The sequence below is a fragment of the Lissotriton vulgaris genome, chromosome 2_1 (genome assembly GCF_964263255.1).
Source record: "Lissotriton vulgaris chromosome 2_1, aLisVul1.2, whole genome shotgun sequence".
Classification (NCBI taxonomy): domain Eukaryota; kingdom Metazoa; phylum Chordata; class Amphibia; order Caudata; family Salamandridae; genus Lissotriton; species Lissotriton vulgaris.
The window spans coordinates 1,736,006,988-1,736,027,146 of record NC_141687.1 but is presented as its reverse complement, the minus strand read 5'-3'; the positions used below and the strand labels follow the sequence as shown (position 1 = coordinate 1,736,027,146).

At 42.4% G+C, this 20,159-nt stretch overlaps 1 protein-coding gene across 1 annotated transcript in view; it reads left to right on the top strand.

Moving 5' to 3' along the window:
- The window catches only part of LOC147733208 (mucin-5B-like), an 875,769-nt gene that overhangs the window by 284,229 nt on the left and 571,381 nt on the right, over window positions 1–20,159 (top strand). The window contains exon 6 of the mRNA XM_086957740.1: window positions 15,026–15,236. Coding sequence (XP_086813866.1) covers window positions 15,026–15,236 — 211 coding nt within the window. The remainder of the gene's footprint in view (window positions 1–15,025; window positions 15,237–20,159) is intronic.

Genomic DNA, 20,159 nt, shown 5'->3' with positions numbered 1-20,159 from the left:
CTAAGTGGCTCTTTAGATGGGGTGGTTGAGTCTGTAAGTGCTAACGTGACACAAGAGTGTTCGGATGCTACTCTGGGGTCTTTTTTTGATTGGTCGATCTTGCTTACAGCATTTCCTGATATTAAAAAGTAGTCTATACGAGAGTATGAGTTGTGGGGGAAAGAGTAAAATGTGTAATCCCTTTCAGTTGGATTCTGCAGTCTCCAAGCATCTATCAAGTTAAATTGAATGCAGATGTGTTTAAGGGCTTTTTTTATTCATTTGGTTTGAATTTACAAGATGAGTACATTTTAAGGGAGAACCCAAACTACAGACCCGCCCTTAAAAAGTAAAACCTCTCCTACTCGTTTGGACCCGGGATTAGTGGGGTCTAGTGTGATTAATGTAATATCTCATCTACATAGAGAGGGTAAAGCAAGGTTATTAATGACAGGGTCTTAAATATTTGATCGAAATTCACTTTCTTCTCCACAATAATATATCTATGAACCGTAGCTAACATTTTTAGGCCTGGCTTTTTGTGTGGAATGTAGAGAGACTGCCATCCTCAACAAAGACATAACTGCCTTCACAATCACAGTAAAAAGAGGAGGGATTAATTTATAATTGGTATTATTTCAATTTCAGAAGTGAATGATCAGAGAGAGAGATGATAAGTAAAATGAGAAGTCAAATACTGAAGAATGCAGTTTGGATGGGCTATAACAAGAGCAATGGCTTTGTGTCAACGGCAGAGGAAATAAAGAGATTAACTCTTCCAAAGTAATGAATATCTTTAGAGTTTTGAAGGACTGCAAATACCCCTTCCAGGACATGATTCAGGGTATGGCGTAGGAGCCATCAAGTTTTGCGGCCTTCACAAACCCATACAAGTGAGTGCAGCAGTTACTTTGAACTAGGACAGGCCAATAATTTAATTATTCAAGTACAACTTGTAAAACTCGCAAATTTCACAATAGGTCAAATTTCTCGAAAGCAGACATTATGCAATTTGACATATTGTTTTGCTTGCGGGGGCAGATTCATGCAGAAAATAGCTTGTGAAGAGATATTTTCTTTTCAAAATAGAGTTCTGCAAGTATCTCTTGTTACTTTTTCCATGCATGTTATGCCTTCATGTAAAAAAACGTTGGGAGTGGTTTTCCCCCCAAGAACTGTTTTAAAAATGGGGCTAATGGTGCCTTTCACAACACAATCTTCAAAGCTTTTAGAAAAAAATCTACAAAGCTTTCAGTTCTTTATAGAGGATCTATTAGGAAACAACACAGAAAATCATTATATGCTTACTGAGCCTAACCTTTCTCAAAGACCTTGGGGGAGTTCTATCCAAGAAAAAAAGGGCTGTGACAGGTTCCCCTCTGAGCTTCTATAGAAAGTGTTAACACTGGGATCACTGATCTATTCTTCAATGTCACTTTCTTGAATGATAGATAACAGCCTTTACTGGGATCAGCTTATCCTCGACCCAGCAGTCTCCCAACTGAAAACTTAAATCACCACTAATTGGTTGTTTCTACAAGGGGATGGACAAACACCCTTATATCCAGTACATAGGGTGCTGACAATGGACCCAATAATGATACCAATCTATGAGTACCACGATTAGCAGAAGTGGTGAGCTGGAATCTCAGAACAACAGCAAGGATAGAAAAAGATATGCGGAGTGAGTGAAAACCAACAGACAAAGTACAAGAGACAAGTAGTAGAAGGAATCAGAGGTGACAAGGAGTGAGAAGAAAGCAACAGGTGGAGAGAAGGAGACAAGGAGTTAGAGTAGCTCAGAGGGAGTGGATGAGTCAATGAGTGAGAGGATAGCTCTAATCTAGTCTAGAGGACAACAAGAAGGCAGACACCCCACAGAGGACACACACAACCCAATTGGCTATCCTTGATGAATGCTGCGTTCCCCCTAGCTATGGTCCTGGAAGACTGTGGTTACGTGCAATTCAAAGGAAAGTGGCGGATTTGGTACAGGGGCAAATTGCCATATAGAGCATTCACTGCATCTGGCATTGAAAAAGGATAGGGGTGCATAGAGAGGGAAATTTAATGCCACTCTCTCTGAAAAGTAAAGAGATGGTGCTGCATGCTGTAGGAATGCTAGTCACTTGATTTACCCCGTGAAAGCAAGGGATTTTGTTCCATTTAATTAATGTACCTAATTCTGTATCCAATTGCTTTTAATGGAATCCTTGTCCCCCTTCTTTTGGCACATAACACATCTATCCAGGATAGCAAAGAAAATAAGACTGCTATGCGACAGCCCCTTAATTATTTACCAGCTGCTGCATATTCTCAATAAAAACCTCTAAAGACCTATTGCCCCTTGCAGGGGCCAAACAATAATTGTTAGATACTATCTCAAATTAACCCCTTCGCTGCTCATGACGAGCTCAGCTCGTCATGAGGCACACTGGAGCTGTGCTTATGACGAGCTGAGCTCGTCATGATCCATGGACTTTAGGAACTTCCAGAACAGGAGGGGAAAAGCCATAGCAGCCAAGTTGTTAAACCATGGATTGAAATGTGATTCTACCTTCTGTCTTTTTCTCACCTCCTGCTTATAATGAGTACACATTGAAACAGCTCCTCGAAACAAGCATGATTAACCCAGATGGCCACAATCCATGCACATGAAAATACATCTGCATGCATGGTTGACCATATTGGATGACTTGAAAACCTTTTAAGATGTCTGCCCACCGATACAAAGGCAGCAAGTGATTGGTGCCTTGGAAAGATATGGGTAAGCAGGCACTGATGGTAGTCAAAATTTATCAAATAAGAAGGCTGGGGTTGGGAAAGGAGAGGGGAATATTAAGAGACAGGTAGCAATACAGAAAATAGTACCTCATCCATTGCAACTCAAGGTCTGACATCAGCAGTGGAAGGATACAAGTCATTCAATCAAAACTTGTTAAGGTCAAACTAATTATTGGATAGGACAAAAACTAAACTTTTGAGGTAGGCCATTGAAGCAAAGTTAGAGAACGGAGACAGACAAGAAAGCCATTGTATTGTGTGCAAGTGGTTGAAGCAAAGCCCTGTCTCTATCTTGGATACAATAGTGTCTTTGCTGACATAAAGCTAAGTCTGTCTTTAGGCAAGACCAACAAGTGATAAAAACTTTTTATCCAGTAAAAGGATGACAACATGTCAACATGGACCTTAGAACACAGAGAAAGTAGAATACCATCAACTTACACCTGTCCTCTGACATCGCTGTGCAAATCATGGCAGCAGCCAGTGCTAGAAAAGGAAAATGTTAACTTCAGGAAGCCTCTAATTGGGGGCTTGGAAGGGCAGGAACACAAAGTGGCACAGTGAAATGAAAGAGCTTTATGTGGAGCAGAGACAATGGCAATGTGCCCGAAAATAGGAATTAATCTTTTATCAACACAGATTTGTATTCTACTGTTACATGACTGAGTTAATGGATTTGTTGCAGAGAATCTTGTGTAACCTGTAGGTCACATGCACAAATTCTCTTAAAATAGCTCAGTAGGATATGTGTTTGATGAAAACATCTGCCTATCACCGGCATGACACTAGTTTGAAACCTTGCAGAGTTGTATTCAATACTTACTTATTTAAAGTTATTCTAAAGATAATACATTCCTCACCATTGAATTGGATAGTATTTGACACATTAATTTGAAAGAAATCTGTTTTTGCCTGCAGTACACATGGCTGGTTTTGTGAAATTGAACACATAAATGACCAACGGTAGCAAGCAGCAGGAGCATTCAGCACCGGATGCCAAAAAACAAACAACACCATGAGCAGCTGTCTCCATCTTGTCACGTGGAAGTGTGTGAGGCCCCCTCCATTAAAATGTTGCCGTGGGAAGGGCACAACTTGCGTTCTTTGCTCAGCTGGATATGTGATGGAATATTACCACAGACAGACGGAGTTTGTTTACTCCATGTGTGGTGTTTTCAGTGTGTTTATGGCTCACCACAGCACACATAAACACAACTTGACTTTTTGTGGTTGTGCAACCCATGCTGATTTGTCCTTTTCCTACATACATGTCTTAACTCAGGCAAGAGTAGAGGTTGGTGTCCGATAAGCGTGGGGGAACCTGCCTGGGAAGAGTGGATAGATGAGCCCTTCTGTCTGTTTTGTATAGAATGCAACCAGTTCCCTCCACAGTGGATAATATACACTGGCAGCGAAGCTTCATCTAGGTTTCTGTCTGACAGACTTGTAGAAGTGTGCTTGTAAAATTGATTACAGAGTAAATCGATAACTGATCAGTGCACTGAACTGAATGGATGTATGGTGGGAGAAAGTGGGACTTTAAATTTATAATGGAGTCGTTACCGAGATTGACAAAGGAGTATGGCTGTTTCAAGGATGCCATGAAATATTGGCTTCATTCAGGGTTTTATATTTGTTATTTGACCAGTCAGCAGGTTGATGGTCTCAAGGTACACAACAACAGAAACATAAGAAGGGCTTATGTGCAAGCTACCACATCAAATCAGAAAAAAAGAAAGGACAATCTTTTTCCTGGGCACTGGGTTGCTACATTCTATTGTGAAAAAATACCAGACTACTGTTCTCATTTTAACACTCTGCAAAGGCTTGGTCCAAGATTCTTAAACAGATCTTCTTATGAAATCATTGGGATTCATCTTTAACATGGTATTTCCATTTTTGTTTATTTTGACTATTAGCCAGGGATCAATAATAGAGATGTGGATCACATTTTAAAGTGTTTTCTAGCCTAGATCTTTTTTTCATCTCTCCTGATCCACACTTATGGCCATGACACTACCCAGCATTCATCACCCTCAAAACACTTTTTTAAATCCAGTATCAATGCTTTCAAGATTACATACTCTCCTAACCTCTCTAAATACTTTAAAACATTTGAAATATAAAATAAATTTTGAGAGATTTCCCAAATCCCCTTTCGCAGCTCAATACCACTGCATCCAAAAATGAACCGTTAGAACAGATCTTCTGCTCCTCACACACACCACAACCTTACAAAATATGTTTTACGTTTCCTTACTGTTAAAGCTAAAAACAACACCCCACCTTGGCCTATCCAGTGACCTCACAATATTCATCTTTGATGAAAGGAAAATCATGTTCTTAGTGAACAATAATATTCTGGTTGGCAATACCTTTCCCACTCTTGCACCCCTTTCAGCTACCTCACATCTGAACCCATTTGGTCTCTCACCCTCCGACCCTACTCTGCCTTCCTCAACTCCCCTCAACATTAAATGCTCTGTACCTCTAAATTCTCCACTCATCACACCTTCATCCAACTCTATCTAGTCCCACAATTCATGGCGCCCTCAAGCACCCTCCTACTCTCCAGCTTCATCAATAGATGTGTTAAACACATTAGCTGGCCCCAGACACGAACCCCCACACCCATCAACATGAGTCCACACATCCTCCCACCTACTGTGCAAAGTTCATCCTCCTTACTTCAACTCTCTCTTTACACCTTCAACAATTTTTTTGTCAACAACCCCCATGCCATTAACTTGTCTCCTACTTACCATCACATCCAACAGAAGTAATTATCTACCAAAGCCTTCTCACCAAACTTTTAATTTCCATCGACTTCACCCCACCTGCATTTCTTGATAGTTCCTCGACTGAGCAATGCTGAGGTCACAGACAATTTCAACTGATGCATAGATTCCTTGACCCAGAAAGTCACACTCATCAAGAGCAAACACAATAGACCCTAACCCTCCTGTCAGTGGTACTCCAAAATCCTTTTCAAAGAAAGGAAAAAAAATAGAAAGTTAGAAAAAGACTGGCAGGGAGCACCCTCATTACTGAGTCTCACAAAGCTCCATGCTGTGAAAAAAAACTGCAAAGGCAACATATTGAAAGCCAAGGCATCACATATCAGATCCATCCCGGATACTTTCAAAAACAGATCGAAACAACTATTTGAGGTAATTATTCCAGCCAACAACCCGCCTTTCAATCCCCCATTTAGGGCATCAGGGAGCCTCCTATTCAATAACTTTGTTGAGTTCCTTGACAAAGAAAGCCAAAGACATCATTATGTCCCTTCCGGTCAAACTTAACAACATAACTGAAGAGAAACTGCCTTGCAATGCATTGCAACCAAGGTCCTCTTTCTCCTCAATGTCAGAGGCAAACCTACTACTAACTCTTTCCAAGATGAAACCTTCTAACCATCTTTGAGAAGCAAGTCCAAGCTCCATCAGCAAATCCCTACCTTAACTGCTTCTTACCATTTGGGCTACGCTGGTCAAATCAACCTTAGAACAATGCTTGCTACCAGACTGTCTAAAAAGGGGTCACATGTCTCCTCTCCTAACAAAACAGTCTCGGGACCCTGACAACTTTACCAACTGCCGCCCATTCTCTACCCTTCCTCTCCTTGCAAGGTGATTGAAAGTTGTGAGCTTCTCAACTGTCATCCCGTATCCTGGACAATACCCTCCTTGACTCCCTTCAATACAGATTACGTCAGGGCCACAGCAATGAGACTGCAATTTTGCTGATTGTGGACAATACCCTCACATTCTCAACACTGGAAACCTCTGTCTACTTGTGCTCCTATACCACTGCACTGTATTTGACACAGTAAACCACCAGACCTTCTTAGAGACCATGAAGCATAACATGGGTATTGATGGTGTCATCCCTAAATGGTTCACATCATACCTAACAAACCACTCCCAAATAGTAAAAATTGGGAATGCGGTCTCAGATCCAGTCAGCCTGCAACAAGGGGTCCGCCAAGGATTGAATCTCTGTCCAACACTCTTCAACCTCTACCTCAAACCACTGTTCGTGATCCTCAGGAACTCAGGAGTTCTCTTCCACTTATAATCTGACAACACTCAAATCTACCTGAGGACTCATGCCGAGAAGATTTCAAAGCTTGGATGGCAAACAACCACCTCAAACTAAACGCAGGGAAAACAGAATTTCTTCTCATCTCTCAAAAGGAAACAAACTTTTTGATCCAAGACTGGATGACACTCCTATTCTTCTTGTTTATCAGCTCCTAGCAACAGGTTATTCAGTTGGAATCTTAAAAATGGCGACGAGGATGGGATCGATTTGTTGAAGGAGTATCATCTATTTAGATATTATTATTTTTTGTGTATTATGGACTGTTTTTCAGCTTAAAAAACGAAAAATGATGATAACAAAATGTAATGATGATAACAAATGGATGAATAATTTTCCAAATTTATTCAAGGAGGTTTTGGGATGCTTAAAGGGATTCGAACACCGAATCATTGTAAAGGAAGATGCTACACCCAAAGTACATAAAGTACATGGAGCTTCATTTATGAGGCCGTGCGTCACTTTTAAGCCGCCGGTGCGTCACTTTTTGTGACGCACCAGCAGCGTAAAAATGTGCCTTGTTGCACCATATTTACAAAGTGACGCATCTAGGTAGATGCGTCACTTTGTAAACCCCTGCGCTACACACCAGGTATAATGTATGCAAGGAGGGCATTCTGACGCAAGACAGGGTCATGGAAGTGATGCTGTGAAATCTATAAGATTTCACTGCGGCACTTCTAGGACACAAATGTGTCAATTTCTTACGCCTGCCTCACAGCAGGCATAAGACTGACGCAGGTCCTTTCACATGGGCTTGCCCCATGTGAAAGGACACACTGCTGGAGTTGCGTCACTTTGGTGACACACTCCAGCAATGCGTCACTTTTGCGCCATACAGATACGTCAGAAATACTGACGTATCTGTACCTCCTTGCGCCATGATGCGTCATACTGTAAATATGACGCATCATTGGCCTCGCAAAGAGGGTGCAGTGAAAAGTGACGCATTGCTGTTTTCACGCAGCGATGCGTCACTTTTCATAAATGAGGCCCATAATGTTCCCATGGCTTTGAGAGCAAAGTTAAAGGTATAATTGGAAAGGTTATGTAAGCAGAACATAATAGAACCAATAGAGGCATCTGATTGGTTAAGTCCGATCGTTATTGCACACAAACACAACGGCAAAATCCGCATGTGTATGGATTTAAGAGTCTTGAATGATTGTATCTGGGTGGCTAGATATACTCTACCCCATATAAATGAAATGTTGGCATGTGTTGAAGGTGGAAAATATTTTACCACCTTAGATTTGTCAAGCGCATATCATCAGGTACGTTTGCATGCAGTTTCGAAACATCTAACATCTCTTATTACACCCAAAGGTGCATTTCAATTTATAAGGATGCCATTTGGTTTAGCCTCGGCTTCTGCCGTCTTCCGAAGGATAATGCAGAAAATTTTGAAAGATATTAAAAATGCCTTGGTATTTCAGGATGATGTGTTAGTTTGGGGCAAGGATGAGCTCCACCATGATATGGTTTTGGAAAATGTGTTGATGAAGCTCGAAAAGGCTGGTCTTACCATAAGTTTAAGTAAAAGTGAATTCGGTCAACAAGAGGTTGAATATCTGGGACATACTCTATCAGAACATGGTATAAAACCTAAAATTAATTTGGTAGAGGACTTGGAGAAAGATCCATCTCCAATTGATAAAGATCAATTGAGATCATTTCTTGGTTTAGCCGAGTACTATTCCAAAGTTGTCTGTCATTTTTCATATATTGTACAACCATTACGCGATTTTATGAAAAAAGGAGTTAACTTTAAATGGTCGATTGAATGCCAGGACACATTCAATCCTCAATTAAAGTCTATTATTGTGACTGATGTTAGTGGATATGGCTTAGGGTGTGTACTCGTGTAGGAAAAAGATGGTAAGGAAAATGTAATAGCATTTGCATCGCGCACATTGAAAGGTGCTGGATCTTCATATTCTACAATTGAAAAGGAAGCTTTAGCTTGTTGGTGGGGAGTACAACATTTTCGAGTGTATGTGTGGGGCACAAAATTTTTACTTCGTACCGATCATCGACCATTGTTAGATCTTTTCACTATTTCAGGAGCAGGATGAGCCACCCCACGCATTGCAAAATGGTTATACAGATTGCAAGAGTACTCTTTCGAATTAAAGTATGTTCCTGGTATAAAGAACATTAATGCTGATTGTTTGTCGAGATTGCCAGTAGACAAGAAATGCATTGATAGTAAGGGTGATGAGGATGTGTTAATTGCCAATGTCTTCAGGTTATCAGTGAACAAGAATGGAGAGATCCTATTAATGCTGATACATCGTTAGTAAAAGTTATCAGTGAATTGCCTGTGTTGTCTAGTGGTAAATTGGATGAAGATATTGTCATGTACAAGGATGTGTGGGATGAATTATCAGTCGTAGATGGCATTGTGAGGCGTAGTGAAAACTGGTGGTTCCCATATCATTAAGAGAAAAGTTGATGAGTTTATTACATGAGGGACATGGAGGAATGTCTGCAGTAAAGAGAAAAGCTAGAATGGACTTTTGGTGGCCAAATATGGACAGAGATATTGAGAGGTTACATTTCATGCACTTGCAGCGACAAATCTCACGTGTTAAGGAATTCTCCTATTTCACCTATGAGTTTGCCTGAGGGAGCATGGGAAAAGCTAGGTATAGACATTTGTGGCCCATTTGAAGGTTTGGGTTCTGTTGAGAAATATGCTATTGTAATGATGGACTATTATTCAAAGTGGCCCGAGGTAGCTTTTGTGACTGACATTAAGACCAGTAGTATCATTGCATTTTGCGAAGAAATATCTGGGAGAGAAGGGTGTTCCACTGAGTTATTATCAGACAATGGCCCATAGTTTATTTCATCCAAGTTCAATGAGTTTTTGAAGAAAAGGGGTATTAAACATTTAAGGACACCGGTACATCATCCAAGGGGCAATGGTTTAGTTGAGCGCTTCAACCGGGTGTTGGTAAAAAATATACAGATAGCTACATCTAATGGTATGTGTTGGAGAACTCAAATAAAGAATATGTTGTGGAACTACAGGACCACTCCAAATGCCGTTACAGATGAAACTCCATTTTGTCTTCTCAAGGGTAGGATTCCTTGTACAACTGCGGTGCCGGCATGGACGGGGAGAAGTGGGAAGAAAGTAGTGAAGGATGCTGAAATTCAGGACAAAATAGCCATGTATCAAAAGGGATATCAATTAAGACATAATGATAGGATCAGTAAGGTTAAGAGAGAGTTTGTTGTGGGAGATTTTGTCAGAGTATGTCCTGACACATTCATAAAAAAAGGAAATTCCAAATTATCGGATCCAAAAGAAGTATCAGAAGTCAAAGGCAACATGATCAAAATATCTGATGGAAAGTGGTGCATCATTTGTAAAGTTGTAAAATGCAATGATACTGAACCAAGGTTTTGTTTCAGGGATAATAAACAAGATCCAAATAACAATTGTGATTATACTAAAAGAGCTTTCAGCACACGTCAGAGTGAAACCTAAAAAATATGATTACTATGTTTGTTCTTAATTATCATTTTGTAAAGAAAGGAGATATGTTATGTTTTATATTCTTCTTGTTTATCAGCGCCTAGCAACAAGGTTCTTCAGTTGGAATCCTGAATGTGGAGTCCAGCAGAGAAGCTTGGCTGTGGAGCTGGGAGGTTGGCTCTGGGGTTCGCTGTACATTTATACTTCAGTAAACATCTTATTTACTCTTCAAATTGCCCTCTGAGATCTTAAAAGAATACAAGATCCCTTGGCTTCACCCACAACAAATACTTTAACCTTCAGAGTCATATCTTCTCCATGGCTAAGAGTGCCCGGTTCCAGCTAGGACTGCTTTGGGGTACTAGGAACCTTATCCCGGCATCCCTACATGCAGGAACCTGCTTTATGACAGCACACAAGAAATGTGTTCAAATCTCACCATTCTGCGCTTCTGGCAGTGGCCTCCCATAGAGGCGACAGCTCATTTTAAAACTGCTTGCACCACTCATAAAGCTCTTCAGTCCTCTTTACTCTCATACCTCTCTGAAAAACTGAAAATCTCAGATCGAGATTCAAGAAATGTTCAATTGCTCCTCCTTGAATGCTCCACATTTAAGCACAAGCTATTCATGAATCAGTCCCTCTCACGAGATCTGAAAGAATCTGGAATTCCCTCCCACTGAGCCTCTGTCTGACCACATTTCATGTCACCTTCTAAAAAGACTTCAAAGCTCTTCTCTATGAACAACACCTGGCATAATCTGATCCTTCCACCTTTCGCTCCCTCCAATAACATCTGAACCTCAACCTGCGTAAACTAGTTATGATATTCATAGAGTACCTTTCCCCCTGCTTTTCATTGCTATGTTTTGCTGTGAGTATGTCTGATGCTCTCTACCTCCCAGCAGAGACTATCCCGGTATTCATACCACCTTTCATGGGCTTGTATATTGTTTATTTGTTATTCATATGTTCTGGCTTTATTGTGAAGCACTCTAATGTCTCTGGCTGTGTGTGCGCTGTATAGCTATGGTCAAACAATCCTTCAATCTCCCCCAGCTCACCAGTAGGCTGCAGATGCTTATAGCAGGAGAACTTTGAAGGTGTGTATTGGAAATGTCTCAATGTATACACTACATTTGGGCACAGTAATTGAAGGGGTGCAAGCCACCAAATAATTAGGAATAGACAAATTCCTAGCTGAGCCATTGAAAAACCCTTCAAGGAACTCATGCAACAAATAACTTGTTAAAACATAAAAAATATAACAAGACTGCTTAAATGTAAAAGAAAGTGCATCATTTATATTTGAGTTGCAGGTTAACACATTAAACTTGAATATTATATTGATAGACAGTTAATAGGGTTGGTAGTTTTTAAACATAAATTTTAAAAATATATAAAAGAATTTAAGAAAGAATATATGTATTGTTCAGTTAAGAGACAGTTGCATTTTTGGTGCACTTACATTAATGGTTAATAACCTCTGGGCCAGCTGCTGTTAATGAGTGTGAGGAATGCATGTCAGAATATCATATGGAACACTTGCGAAGTGAGCAAAAGTACGATGATGGATTCAACCCAGATCTGTGACTAGGAGTGAGTGTCTGAAAAGTTTCAGCTCTCCGTCCATCATCTCCTTGTGTTTGCTGTGTTCGCCCTAAGTTGGCAGGGTATGCCCAGACGTGGGTCCCTTGCTCACTTTGCCACTGGATTCAAGCTAGCCTAACTGATGAGGGCTGTTAGCCCGAAACTGGTCCCACTGCACCAAATGGCAAGGAACAAAAGATCTCCGCCAAAGAGCCCCTCTTTGGGTGCCCGTCGGGTACTGCAGCACCGACCCGACAAGGAGCAGGCCCACATGATGAAGCATGACACCTAGCTGACTGGGTGTGGAGGGCCCTAGTTCCGACAGGAGGGATTCCCCTCCTTTTGACCTATCCAGGATAAGCACACCCCATACCTCCCTCCTTCATTTGACCATCAAGAGGAACTGCAGAACCTCCTTTCTAATTATATGCATGTGCATGTATGCTGGACCTCATTAAAAAAAGCCCTACAGTCCCCCTCTTTGTGATTGATCCCTTGCTCACTTTGCCACTGATTCAAGCTTGCCTGGCTGATGGGAGCTGTTAGCCCGAAACCAGTCCCAGGATGCTTCTTTCCGGTCTAGGGAAAACATGGCATGGCAGTTTGGGCTGGACTGTTTCCATGAGGCACAGGGTCAAGAATGATTTTTATATTGCTGTGTCTGAACTGGGGTGGCGCAGTGAGCTAAAGAACGATGATGGATTCAACCCAGAACTGTGACTGGGGTGAGTGTCAGAATAGCTTCAGCGCTCCGTCTATCACCTGTGTGTTTGCTGTGCCACTCAACACAATGCCACTCTACAGCACTATACTTTATGACACTTCATTCTAATCCATTCCACTCTACCCTATTCCACTCCACCCTCTGTGACTCTGGGTGGAGTGTAGTGGAATAGGGTGGAGTGTGGAGAAGTGTGGCTCAATGGTTAGAGCGGCAGACCCTGATGCAGAGGTCTAGCCCCGGGACCAGGGTTCAATTCCCCGCCTCGGCGGGTCTTGGGCTCAAAATTCCACGGACCTGATCATTCTCGCCTCAGTGCCTATTCCAATCATGGAGTCCCACTCTGCAACTCTGGGCAATAGCTTGCTTAATCTCCACAACGGCCCCCACAACGCTAAGGATGCCTGGCCTTCACCCTGGGGGTGTCCAGGAGTGGACGCCTCACAGGGAAAGCCAGGATGTGTTCCACAGCGGTATTCGTACAAGCGCCTTGAGACCCTTGCGGGTGAGTAGTGCGCTATACAAGTATCAATTTACATTTACTCTCCTCCACTCGCTCCAGGCCACTCTGCCAATCCAGTCAATGCTACTCCATTCTACTCCACTCTACTCCAGGCCACTCTACTGCATGCTACTCAACTCCACCATATCCCTTTCTTTGCCACCACACTCTATGCCACTCTAGACAATGCCCATCTATTCTACACCACTCTATGCTACTCCCCTCAATGCCGCTACTCCACACTACTTAAGTCGACACCACTCTACGCCACATGACTCCATTGCACACAATGCCACTATACTTTACACCACTTTACTATACACCACTCTGTGCCCCTCCACACCACCCTAAACTAAGCAGTCCACTCTATGCCACTCTACATCACTCTACTCTACACCACTCTATGCTACTCCACACCACACCACTCTACTTTAATACACTCCATTCTACTCCATTCTTCTCTACTCCACGCCGCTCCATTAGAAAGTATGCCACTCTAATCTACACCCCTCCACTGTACTCCATTCCACTCTATACCAATTTACTCCATGCCACTCTATGCCTGCCTACTCTATGGCACTCTGTGCTACTCCAATCCAGTCTAGTGGAGAAGTGTGGTTCACTGGTTAGAGGAGGCATACCCTGAAGCAGAGGTCAGACTTGGGACCAGGGTTCAATTCCCGAGGCGGCAGGGTCTTGAGCCCAATTGTCCACGGACTTGATAATTCTCGCTTCGGTGCCCACTCTAAGCACAGGTTCACACTATGCAGCTCTGGGCATTAAGCTTGCTTAATCTCCACAACAGCCCCCCTGCGGCGGGATGCCTGGCTTTCACCTTGGGGATGCCCAGTACGGGTTATCTCACAGGGAAAAGCCAGGACGGGTTCCCAATGCAAGCGCCGAGATGCCCTAGGGTAAGTCGAGCGCTATATAAGAACACACATACATACATACATACCCTACTTCACCACAAATAAAGAACATGCTGCTCTATGCCACTCTACACAACTCTGTGCCACTTTAGCCCCTCTGTTCTATACCACTCTATTCTATACCCTCCCTACGTCACTCCACTTTGCGCTACATCATTCTACCCTATGCCACTCTACCCCAAGACACTCGACACCACTCTACTACATGTAACTCTACTCTACGCCACTTTACTCTATGCAATCTACTCTACACCACTCTATTCTATACAACTCTACTCTATGCCACCCTACTCTTTCTATCCTACTCCACTCTACTTTATGCCACTCTACCCCTACAGAACTCCAGTCTTTGTCACTCCATGCATCTCTACTGTACGTCACTTAAGCCTACACCACACCAGTCTATGACACTCTACTCAACACCACTCCCCTCCACTCTATACCACTCCACTCCATGCCACCATAGGCCACTCTAATCTACTCCACTGTCTTCTATGCTACTCTCCTCTACTCTATGCCACACCGCTAACTTTTAATTTTGGTGAACAGCTGTCATGCTTCTGTGTAACTTGTCTAAACGACATTAGTAAAGTAAATAGCTCTCACACAGACAAGACCTTTTGGCTTTGTCAATGACTGTTCAAATATTTCTGCACTTGTTTGTAAACCAGCTAGAGCAATCGTGTGTCTGTAACTCCGTATTTGCAGACATCAGTATAATTTCATATTGATAGATACTTCATGGATCGAACTGCATGTTTTTGTTAAGATAACCTCAATGCATAACTTCAGCAACTCATTGACAGTTCTGCTGAAAATACTAACTTGTTGTGGCCCTCGAAGACAGTAAACGATTACAAAAACGTGTATGCATAACAACTTTGTCATTATTGCATCAATAAACTGCCTTATTGGTTCCATTGCAGAGAGCACAATGTGAGGCTATCCTCTACAGCTTTGGGAGCTGCAGCAATGTCCTGCCAGCAGATGACTACCTGGAAATCTGCACCAGTGACATATGTACCTGTACTAATGACTCACCTCTGAGTTGCGCTTGTGGTACATTGAACCTGTACTCACGTAGATGTGTCCTTGCTGGTGGAGATCCTGGTCAGTGGAGAGGAGCCGACCTCTGCTGTAAGTAATAAAATGTATCGAAAATCAGTGATTCTTTCGTGGTCATTTGGTAATGAAGCAATGCTCTAGAGATCAAATCAATTATACCTTAAAGGAATGAGAAATAAAGCAAATCCATCTATGAACAGACAATCAAAAAATAGCAAAGACGAACCCATTGAGAGGATTTCATCATGAACATTCATTTGTTTATGAAGTAGGACATAAAAAGACGCTACAGAAAAGTAAAAGTAAACTGATGCCACTGTGGTAAAGGGACTCAAACGTGCGGAAGTGGGATAAAGAGTAAAAAGTAGCAATCACAAGTTAAGAGATCATCAAGGTGTTAATATTGATTTGCAGGGAGATTTCATAAAAGGGGAGGGAGACATCCCGAAAAAAGGAAACGTGGCTGTATACCATTTTATATTGTGTTTTTACATTTTCACCTTTCAAGCGCATTTGAAAGGTTTCAATGTTTTACTACAATTAGAAAAAATGATAAGGTTTCTATTGGGGATAGGGGTAGTGACCCAGAAGTCTACATTACATAGACAAGACTAATTGTTCTATCTAAGATGGCCAAAGGGCCACTGCTCTTGCTACTCGCAGTTCAGAGGTTTTTTAGAGGCTGTGCATATATTCCAGAACGCCATAGGTGAACTTGTTGAGATAATGATATTGTGACGTGTGAACAAATGAAAAATAGTGATTGCATTATTTGAGCGCATTTGTCATACCGATATTGTTAGTCAAATAATAAGCTAAGAAAAAAGAATTTCAAAGCAAAATGTGACACCCCAAGACAGACATACAGTAAAACAGAAAAAATGAAAATGTATTGGTAAAGTGTATTACCATATTAGTCTAATTAGTATCTGCAGTCATTTTTCCATGATGCATATATTGGGATAGTGTCCAAGCATGTGAGAAATGTGAGATGCTGCAAACAGGTGGTCAGTCCATGATTATTCTACATATTAGGGAGCCAGAGTGGTGTTAGTGTACTAGTGTAATAGGGAAAATGCATGCGGTGCCAAAATAGGCATGTATGGAGAACTTTAATTGTAGACAAAAAGTTGCACAGTGCTAGATTTTGGTATTGTTCAAATATACCAGCGTTAGAATAGTCAATCACTATTGGGGAAAAAAGAACCATTGTGAATTGATATGGATTAGTCTGAAGATGTTTGGTTGGTGCGATCTTTTCGGATGATCTTGTAAGCGTCCGGGATGGCTATGACGATGTCGGACGCTGATGAGGCGTTCATCCGGGTTTCTGTAAGGAAGGCGACGTCCGGCGAGTAGGTCCCAGAGTTCAATGGCGTGTCTGTGGACCGAGCGGGTGTTCAGCAAGATGCACTTCAGGTGGTTGGAGTTGGGGCTGTGTTTGGAGGTAGTGGGTTTGGTGTGGGTCCTGGTGCAGGCGAACTTGCAGGGGAGGCAGGTGAATGGACCATGAGTGTGTCCTGGGGCAGCTGTGCAGCATTGTGGTGTGCGTCCGGGGTTGAGGCCTAGGAGGGTAGCAACGTCATACGTCATACGTTATGTGGGTGGAGTGGGTTTTGCGAGGACCAGGGGGACTGGCGCTGGGCTCGGTCCAGGCACGGACGGGCGTAGATGGGCTTACCTTTGGCGCACCTTCGGCGCGCATGGGGCGCGACCGCAGCGCGTAACCGCTGCACGTCAGCTGTTCTAGCATAAGTGGATAGAGGGGGTGGGGCGGAGCGAGGGAGGGGCAGCTGGGAGGCGGGAGGCGGGCTGGAGGTGCTGGTTAAGGCACAACAAACTAAATGGTGGGGAAATCGAAACTGAGCCTGGGCGAGATTGGGGCACAGGGAGGAGAGACGCTGAGGGCAGTGGCACCGGCACAAACAGAATATAAATATCGAATTACAAAGCCAAACACCAATACAACCTGAGCGCTAGCTGCGAATGCAAAATAAACTGACTGAAATGACACGAAGTGCACGTTTACAGAATGCAATTTAAAAAGACACAATGCAATTTAAAAAGACACAAAGTGCACCTTTTCAAAGCGGCAGCAGTGGCAGGCAAAACAATGCGGCAATAGCAGGCAGGCGTATAGCGCTACGATACCAAATTCAAGCTGTGCAAAGCGCTATGGCAGTCGGGCAGTGGGCAATGGCATCCGTTTAAAAATATACAGTTGAGTTTACATGTGTTCGATTAGCTTTAAGCCATATTAGACCATTTTTCAACTCGTTTATTTGCTCTTCGAAATCCTCAATTTGAAGTGCACTAATAGTGATCATTTTAGCATACAACCAGGTCCTTATTGTATATAATTTCAAGAATAGATATAGAATCCACTCTACTTAAGGTAATCTCATTGGATTAATTTGAAACCCTCTTCACTGCTCGGCTAAACAAAACTTCTGCACTCAACCCAATTCACGTGTCATCATTTTTTTTATTTTGTTTGATAAGAACTTCGAGGGGAATCTACCAACAAACATTGTATACCTTCCCAAAGGTTTTCCAATTTGTGGGATTTAATTTACTTTTGCAAAATCACACTGCAAGCAACGTGGAAAATGCACATCTACTTACAGGATTTCTGTATTTTCACAAATGCACTATGCCAACGTGAAACTGGAGGGTGAGGAGTTGGCCTAACGGCTTGGGCAGTCGGCATCGAATCGGGCAACCAAGTTCAAGTCTCGGCAATGATGCTGAATACCCTGTGATTCACTTAATCTCCCAATACCTAACAAAAGGTGCGGTGCGTCCATTGGGGCGTTGGGGTGTAGCCCCCCTGCCCACAGCTTCCTCTGCGTCTCTGAACTTAAGTAAACTGAATTGTTTCCGGTAGATTTCTGGACCATCCTGGGAGACTCGGGGTGGGGGTAGGGGAGGAGACTGAAGAGCGCACTTCATTTGCGCCCTCACCTAACTGTTCGTTAGCGATACATGTAACTAGTTATGGGGACCAGCACCTAGAGGCGGTACGGTTTGTCCAGAGTGCTATAAGTGTTAACACACGATCTCTTTGGTGCAGCATCCATTTCCTTCTCAGTCCCATAGCGGTAGATCTGAAACTGGGTGGGCATGCCTGAGTGTTATGCCTTCTGATGCTGGCATGTGTGCGCTTCGGCAGGCCTTGCTTAAAGTGCTTTCTCCTTCCACCCTTTTCTATCTCCTTTGCATTAAGGTCTTAAAGTGCTTCGAAGAGGCTGAAAAGTAGCGTTTTGGTGCTATGCCAACATCTCAAAATAAAACAATGATGTTTCTCACAGAAGGGCATTAGACCCCATGCTTCGCCTTTGCATGGTGGTCACAGTAAACCCCAGAGGTGCCTAGGAGGACCTGCTCTCCTCCTGGAGGAGACTAAGGATTCTGCAGCTGGCACATCTCAATGGTCAATAGGGCTGGGGTTGGGGCAGTCAGTCACATGTCCTGGCAGAAGCAGCGCGGCGTGCGGACCCGGTCAGGTACGTTTTTCGTTTTATTTTAATTTTATTATTAATTGGGTCAGATGTCAGTTGTTGTGTACCCGAGAGTGATTCAGTCTGTATGGAGCCTGCCACAAAGTGAAGAAATGTCCACCTTGGCTTGAGCTGCTTAGATCCGGGATTCACCAAGCTGTCTAAGTGGTGATCCACATTTGGAATACAACATGTGCTCTGGGCTAATGTGTGATGTTTCACTTGTCATAGAAATATGCGTCTTTAGTTTGTGATCGTTTTGTTATATTTTCCATAAAGTGCTGAACGGCACCTATACAGCCTCTAGGTGCAGCGCAGAACAAAACAGAATAAATCATGTGCGTGAGGTCGGTGTCTGACTTTCTTATGGCATTACCATGTCATGGATTTATTATTTTTTATCACAAGTGTGTCCTGTACGCGAGGTTAGGTGTTTTTTAGTGTGCGATTCAGTTGCACAATAAACACGTTGTGAATTTGAGTCAATTGTGGGATGTTTGTATTTGGTTTACTTTAATGTACAATTGTCTGCAAATGTATAGGAACATTGAGTTACTAAAAACATATTTGTGTCTTTCAGGCTTACAAGTTAGTTACAATATATTCTTTAGTTTGGGAATGCATTTGGGGGTGTTGAATCACCTTATCCCGTTTTGTAGTTAGAGCAGCAAGATTAGATTACTATCAGTGCAGTTCCAGGTTGTTGTGTTACATTATTGTGTAGAACTCAACACATTAATGACTTATGTGGGACTTTATATATATATATTTTTAGATATTATCGGTATGCCTGGATTTTATGTCCAGTTTAATTTAGCATGTTACTTTGATTTGGAATACCGGGTCGTTTAAGACTGGCTCCTTTAGTTTAGTTGACGGCTTTATTGTAGTCATATGAGTAAAGCTCCTGGCAATTTTATTGCAGCAATGTGCATTAGACTGACTGTATCAGGCTGGCACTGCATTTTCTGGGGTATCAATGCAACACCACTTTGCATCTATTTTTGTACTTGGCACAACATTTTTATAAGCAGATGACTTTCCACTTTCTAAATATATAACTCCTAGGTAATGTGGCAGACCCTGAATTATTGCACTATTACATGCTGTCCCCCATAGACCTGAATGAATTTTGTATGGCTTCAAGCCAATGCATTTGATTAATTGTGCTATCATTTTCACCAATTAGACCCATTTTTATAAAACCAACTTTGTGTCAGTATCTACATGTTGTTATATGACATCCCTTTATTAATGTAATAAGTGCACTTTCACAATTGCTTTATTAACCTGCTTGCTTCTCACATTTGCATGGAAATGCACTATTATACCCACTCTTTTTTTAAAAAAAATCTCGGGGGAGAACCCCACCAAACCCTTTTTAGATGTTCGTGCTCTCTCGCTGCGCTCACTCGAGATGGTGAACTCCAACAGAAAGTTTACGTCTCACCACTTTCAAATGTCACCAGCCACCACTCCCTAACAAAAATTAATG